The sequence below is a fragment of the Macadamia integrifolia genome, chromosome 12, assembly GCF_013358625.1.
Source record: "Macadamia integrifolia cultivar HAES 741 chromosome 12, SCU_Mint_v3, whole genome shotgun sequence".
Taxonomy (NCBI): domain Eukaryota; kingdom Viridiplantae; phylum Streptophyta; class Magnoliopsida; order Proteales; family Proteaceae; genus Macadamia; species Macadamia integrifolia.
In genome coordinates this window covers 28943599-28950957 of record NC_056568.1, presented here as the reverse complement: position 1 = coordinate 28950957, position 7359 = coordinate 28943599, and the positions used below count along the sequence as shown (strand labels likewise).

At 40.3% G+C, this 7359-nt stretch overlaps 1 protein-coding gene across 2 annotated transcripts in view; it reads right to left on the bottom strand.

The window, feature by feature from the left end:
* Nucleotides 1–7359, bottom strand: part of LOC122057872 (malignant T-cell-amplified sequence 1 homolog) — a 22808-nt gene that overhangs the window by 4768 nt on the left and 10681 nt on the right. For both annotated transcript variants that reach the window (XR_006133642.1, XM_042620214.1), the window contains exon 6: nucleotides 3818–3885. Coding sequence is in view for 1 of the 2 variants with exons in the window: in XM_042620214.1 (XP_042476148.1) it covers nucleotides 3818–3885 (68 nt within the window). In the remaining variant the exon portion in view is untranslated. The remainder of the gene's footprint in view (nucleotides 1–3817; nucleotides 3886–7359) is intronic.

Sequence of the window (7359 nt, the reverse complement as noted above, 5' to 3'; positions counted from 1 at the left end):
TTAATCTTATCATATTTGACAACCCAATACAATTGATACAATCCATGCTCCTGCTTCTTAGTGTAACTCTTTTTCTTTTTCTTTTCTTTTTTTTTTCTTCGCCGCGGGGGTGGGGGGGGATCCAAGCGGTACCATGACTGTCCCATGTACCTTCAAAGTGTTTATACCCCTATAGACCTTACCATTACGGTTTGTGTCTCATTACAGCACCAAATAAGATTAAAATTTAATGGTTGTGTAAAACTATTTGTAATGATACAAGTAGAATATAAATAAATGTTAAGGTTTGTGTCTCATTACAGTCACCAACCATGTCTTTTAGGAGTCCTAATCACTGTTAGTTAAAACGGGAACGGCAAAAAAACAGAGACGTACGGTACGTGTTTTAAACGGATAAAAACGATGAACGGTATGGTCAAAAAAAGATCAAAAAAACAGGAAACGTCAAACGGACGGAAACGAACGGTACGAGTATTAAACATGTAGTTTTCAAAAAAACGAAACCAAAAAAACGGCAATATATCATCATGTAATTTGAGAGATTATTGCCTGAATACCTGCATCTAATGTTCTAAACTACATCAACATCAAACATTCATGCATATATCATCCAAAATATAGCATCCAATGTAAATTCCAAATTAAGCCGCAGATTGGTACTGGCTCCTTCCTTTCCTTCACAAGCGACGACTGTAAGTCTACGGGGACCGGAGTCACCGGACTTGAGATTCTTCTGAGTTCTTGCTACTGTCGATGCCCGAGCCCGACTTCCGATGACCTCCGTCGACCTGTGATTAAGTGATTAACCTTTCTCGACTTCCGACGACTTCCGACGCTTCCGACGACCTGCTCTTCCACTTTTGCTCTGGGTTTTCTTCGATTGACAAACGGAGAAGAAGGTTTAGAGTCTGACGGTCTCACCAACAGAGTGTATGGCTTCCGGGCCTATGGTCGGGGGAGGCGGTGATGGTTCTCGAGATAAGCATAGATGGGGAGATGGCAAAGTCTACACAAGAAAGGCTCACAACAAGGGCTCGAAGAGCGTACCTCAACAGCAACCCTCTCAAACCACGGGTCCTGAGGACGGCAACTAGTCTCAGCAGCTGTTGCTCACTCGTTTCGATGCCGCTTCTGACGATTCGTCGAGTCTGAACTCTGAACTGTCGTCAATCCGCTGCGGCCAACATTCGTGAGCCGCCTTCCGGTAATGGCTCCGTTCACCCGGTTTTTCCTAGGTTGGAAATCGTGTCACGAAAGAAGGGAGAGATGAAGGGAGTCACGGACTCACCGGAGCACCGGACTACGGCTACGGGCACAATTTCAGAAATCAGAAATTCAGAATTAGGGATTTGGGGAAGAAAACGAAGGGAAGGGATTTGGGGAAGAAATCAGAATTCAGAAATCTTAAAACATTTTCTTCGGTTTTGGGTTTTTTTCTTTTTTTTAAATAGTATGACAAAATTCCCATTTTGCCCTTACAAAACGTATACGCGTTTTAAACGTGCGTTCAAAACGTGTTTAAAACGTTTTATACAGCCGTACCCGTTTTTTTCCCGCATTGTATGGAAGCATACGGTAATACGCGTTTTAAACAGCAAAAAAACGTGAACGCGTTTTAACTAACAATGGTCCTAATAAGAGTCCAAATATGTCTTTTGTTAGTTAGTGAACAAAGTTAATGTCCTATCTTAAGTAGATTTCCAATTTCACTTGTTTTTAGTCTACTTCCTTTGTTATTTCAGTTTCTTGGTCAGTTTAGGTTTCTCAATTAGTTAAGGATTGGCTTAGGCATTTCCTTTTTAGTGTTTGAGTATGTTTTGAGTCTTCTATATAAGTTTGCAAGGGGCTACAACATTGTACACATTTGATTGAATGAAATTTTCTCTTGCTATTTGCAAAGATTTGTCTAAGATAGGTTGTGCTTCGATGGTTGATTGTGAGAGACCCAGACTGAGATAGCCATTCCCTTTACAAACTTATATAGTCAATTTAGGTTTCCCATATAGTTAAGGATTGGGTTAGGCCTTTTTTTTTTAGTGTTTAAATATGTTTTGAGTCAGTTTAGGTTTCCCAATTAGTTAAGGATTGGGTTAGGCCTTTCCTTTTTAGTGTTCGAGTATGTGATGTAGATAAGTCACTTAATGGACTTATTTTATTGCAAATAAGCCTTGGGTTAGGTTATGTGAGTGTTGGACCTTTGACCCCACGGGTTTTCTTTATAATGAGCCACTTTAATGGGCCTAAAATATGGGTAGAAAGTAAAAAAAAAAAGGATTTAATTCATTAGTTTAGTTAGAGTCCTGTTTTGAGTCTATTTCCTTTATTATTTCAGTTTGAGTCAGTTTAGGTTTCCTTAGTAGTGAATGACTAGTTAGTTACTTACTCCATGTTGGAGTTCTAGTCCTACTCCATGTTGGAGATCTAGTCTAGTCCTATTTGGAGTCCAACTCCTATTATGTAAGGTCTAATCTTACTTGGAGTCTAACTCCTAGTTAGGTTATGACTGCTAGTCTACCCTCTTTATATAGAGGAACTAATGTACTCTAATTAGACAGATTTAAAAAGATGAATTGAGTTTGAATGTTTGAGAGCCTGAGGGTTGTGTGATTCTTCTTCCTCTACCCCCTTTTCTTTATGCGATTTCTCTCTTCTCCTCTATTGTGAATTTGATCAAGGAGTATTGTTAAGGGTGGTTTAGAAGGCACGATAGGATTACTTAATCCTCTTCTTGAAGCTGTTCAGATCACCCAGTTGCTATACCTGCAGAAATCTTCAGATTCTCTCTCCTAGGTCTGAAAATCAAGAAGGTAAATATCTAATCAACCGTCCATTAAAAGTCTCAAATTTTTAGGTTTTTGTACCCTCCCTAGGGCCTACCTACGCCCAAGAGTGCAGCTCAATTGGAGTCCTACAGACCTGGCCGCACCTCTCTCTCTCCAGCTCTATAGCAGGTCTTTCTTTCTCCATCGGGTTGGGTTTTGGGCTGGTTTTACTCCTATATTGGTATTGTATCCTTGGGGGTTTATTTGAGGGTCTTATTTCTTTGTTTCCTAATCTTATTTGTCTTGTTTGTGGTTATAAACTGTGGGGGTTAGTTTGTTGTAATCTACTCCTACATTAGTATGTTTTGAGTCTTCTATATAAGTTTGTAAGGGGCTACAACATTGTACACGAATTTGATTGAATGAAATTTTCTCTTATTGTTTGCAAAGATTTGTCTGAGATAGGTTGTGTTCATCAACTAGGATGGTTGAGGGTGAGAAACTCAAGCTAAGATTGCCATTCCCCAACCCCCATTTTTTTTTTTCCTGATTTGTTCTTGAATATCGAATTTATTGAATCTACTAAAGATCCTACCTGGGATTGAATCACTTGTGATACGATCTTACATCAAGATATGTAGAGGATATTCCAGTTCTAAATTCCTTGCTTAAGTTGCTTCTTTTATATCTCAGATCTGATCATAGATACGACCTTTGGGCCCCCGCTTACATCTGAGAGCCATAATCTGGATTTCTAGGTTGCATTATAACGTTAAGTTTGCTTCACCAAAGGTGTCCCATTTATTTTGTCAACAAGGCATCATCGTCATCCAGATGACTCATTCACTTAGAGAATCTTCCAATTATGGAACTAAAACAGGACAGGAAACTTCAAAAACAAATTTGGAATACAAATTATGAAAATAAAGGGAAAAAAAATCAAGAGGAAATTACAAAATGGAAGAAAAATGAATACTCATCAAAATGACTAATAATTCCAAAACACTCATAGAAGAATATGAACAATGACAAATTACATAAAACATGTTACTCACATGTCTTTTGCGGACATTTTTGTGAAACCAATAGCAAGAGCATGTTGCTTTCCCTCAGCCATTATGGCCTGCAGAGCATTAACTATCAAAATCAGATGGCGTGGAACAATCTAAGCTTCAAATAATGATGCCATAGCTGCAATAGTTATAACCATAAATGCAATTAAATGGCTAGGGCATCTTCAAGCCTGAGTATTAGTATCAACAGAAGGCAACATGTGTAACATTCCCAGAACCGTATTGTTTGTGCTGAGTTCTGGGTGCAACTATGAAGTGAATGGTTCTGCAATCAACCTACCAATATCAGTTACTTTTGGCATCGTGAACTCATATTAGGAACATCCGAAAACAGCGCAAACATCAGCCAGCAGGTTATCAGGCATGGGGAGCAGCCTTCAACTGCCCAAGTGATCCAAATAGCAGAGTTGTGCTCATTAATCACACTCTAATCACATGGCCATAATTCATCATTTCATCCACCAGTTACCATCTCCTTAGAACTTAAAGTTACAGATATACAAGCCTATAAGGCAGGTCCTGTTCATGATTTGTGATGTACTGAACCAGATTTCCTGGTTTTCATATATTCATACATTTGTAAGGCATGCAATATTTGATTGAATTCATGATAAGGTACAAACTGGGGGTGACCCTTTGATGACCAGGGCTGGACTTAATTTTAACATATCAGCAACTTTACACAGGCCTAGTGATGTAATACTGAAATTGAGGAAACTCAAAACAGTACCAGGGTAGGATCTTTTCTCAGAGAATAGGGAATTCTAGATATGGAGAATAGGATATTGCTAAAACTTGTTGAAAGATGAAAAAAGATGGAACAATAAACAATAATATAACACCCGGGCTTCACACCGCAAGGTGGATCGACTGGATCAAACACCAACCTACCTTGATCAAACACAAGGGATTTTTTTAGCAAACACAAGAGATTCTTGATCAAACACAAGAAGAGAGTTGCATAAGCAAACTTTGTTTTAAATTCTGAGTTGTCCTTGAATGCTTACAATTGATCCCTATTTATAGGACCAACTCAACAAAACATTACATACCCAACTTCCAACTAACAATAGTAGAAAGTCTTCACTTATTAAAGTTGGGGTAGGAAAGTCTTCACCTTCCAACTACTAAAGTTGGAAAAGTCTTCACCTACCAACTACCAAAAGTAGAAAAATCCTCACCTCTTAAAGTTACAATGGAAAAGTCATCCCCCAACTACCAAAGGTGGAAAATCTTCATCCCCCACCTACCAAAGGTGGAAAAGTCTTCACCCATCATCACTTACAAAAGTGAATTGATCCCCCCATTTAGAAAAGTAAAAAGTAAAAGTAAAAGTAAAAGTAACTTCTAACCACTTAAATTGAACCGATATTGGACCAACATGGACCATGGTTCAATTGGAACTAAACTAAGACATAAAACATGAAAAAACTAAGTATAAAATTAATAAGTATCAACAAGGTAAGGCCACATGCTAGTTACTCTTGTTGGCCTTCTTCCTACGGATGTAGGTCTTCAGATCTGCATCACCTCCTCCCGTCTTGAAAACATTCGTCTCCGACGAATGGGTGAAAGACATGTAACGCTCATATAAGTCAGGATCGAGTCGCTTGAAGTCATCAGCATGAATCCAAGTGCAATCAGTCCGTGGTCGTCCCTTCCATTTGACAAGAAAAGTGTGATAACCGGTGCCATGACGAGTGGTTTTGTAAGTATCATCCAAAACCTCTTCAATAACATCTTCAAGAGGTGGTGTAAGTTGGGGCAGCCTTAGCATTTGTTCCAGGTCACCATCATCTGAATGATGTCCCACATAAAGATGTAGGTCAGCTACATTGAAGACATTGCTTATGGTCATTTCCTCAGGTAATTCGAGCACATAAGCATTTGGTCCTATACGTTTCAGCACCTTATAAGGACCCATCTTCTTTGGATGGAGCTTTGTGTTAACACCAGGTTGGAACCTCTCAGGATTTATGCGAACCATAACCATGTCTCCTGGTTTAAACTCCACATAACGACGATGACGATCAGCTGTAGTCTTGTAGACATCATTACTTAAGGCAATACGTCGTCGCACGTTTGCATGCACCTCTGTGATGTGGCGCAAGAATTCATCAGCTTCAAGGCTGATTCGAGCCTGAGGTGGGAGTGGAACAAGATCAATTGGGCGTTGCGGCTGAATTCCAAGTAATATCTCAAATGGTGTGCGCCCCGTTGTCCTGTTCACAGAGCTATTGTAGGCAAACTCAGCTATGTCAAGGATTGCTGGCCATGTCTTCTCATAATCTCGGACTAAACACCTCAACAAGTTCCCCAAACTTCTATTAACAACCTCTGTCTGACCGTCAGTTTGTGGATGGAATGCAGTTGAAAACTGTAGCTTTGTGTTAGTTTTTAGCCACAATGTCTTCCAGAAATAGCTCATAAACTTGACGTCACGATCAGAGACAATAGTACTTGGCAGCCCATGCAGTCGAACAACCTCTTTAAAGAAGAGCTTTGCAATATGATAGGCATCAAAGGTCTTTCGACATGGCAAAAAGTGAGCCATCTTAGAGAAGCGATCCACTACAACCATGATGGAATCGTACCGTTCTCTTGTAGGTGGCAGCCCAAGTACAAAATCCATACTAATGTCGAGCCAAGGTGCATGAGGAACTGGTAGTGGGGAGTAGAGGCCTGTATTCTGCTTGGTCCCCTTAGCAAGTTGACAGACTCGACACCTTTTGATGACATGATCTACGTCTTTTGCAATGTGTGGCCAGTAGTACCGATCAGTCACCTGTATGATGGTCTTGTCCTTGCCGAAGTGGCCTCCCAAACCTCCTCCGTGTAACTCCCTTATGATGTGATGTCGTAGGGAGGAGTCTGGAATGCATAATCGCGTTCCGAAGAACAACTAACCATTGTGGACAGAATATTTAGGGTGTTGCTCACCTTGCTGTAACTCTGCATATAGAACTCTGAAATCCTTATCAGACGCGTACTCATCTCGTATCTGATCAATACTAACGGCATGTGCTGAAAAAGTATTGATAGTGAGAACTTTTCGGCTTAAAGCATCAGCCACCGTGTTCTCTTTACCAGCCTTGTATTTCATCGCAAAGACGTACTCTTGTAGGTAAGCAACCCACTTTGCATGCTTTTGACTGATTGATTTCTGAGAATGGAGATGTTTGAGTGCTTCATGATCGGTGTAAAGAATAAATTCCTTACCAGTAAGATAGTGTCTCCAATGGCGTAACACTTGGATGACAGCATAGAGCTCCAAATCGTAAGTCGAGTAGCGTCGCTTGGCATCGTTGAGTTTCTCGCTATAGAAAGCGATAGGGTGCCCTTCTTGTATCAGCACACCTCCCAACCCAATATGCGAAGCATCAGTTGCCACCTCAAATACACGATTAAAATCTGGCAGGCGTAATACCGGGGCCTCCGTCATCTTCTTCTTGATAAGATGGAGGGCTTTTGTCGCCGCTGTTGTCCACTCAAACTTGCCTTTACTCTGCTTCATACATTCGGTA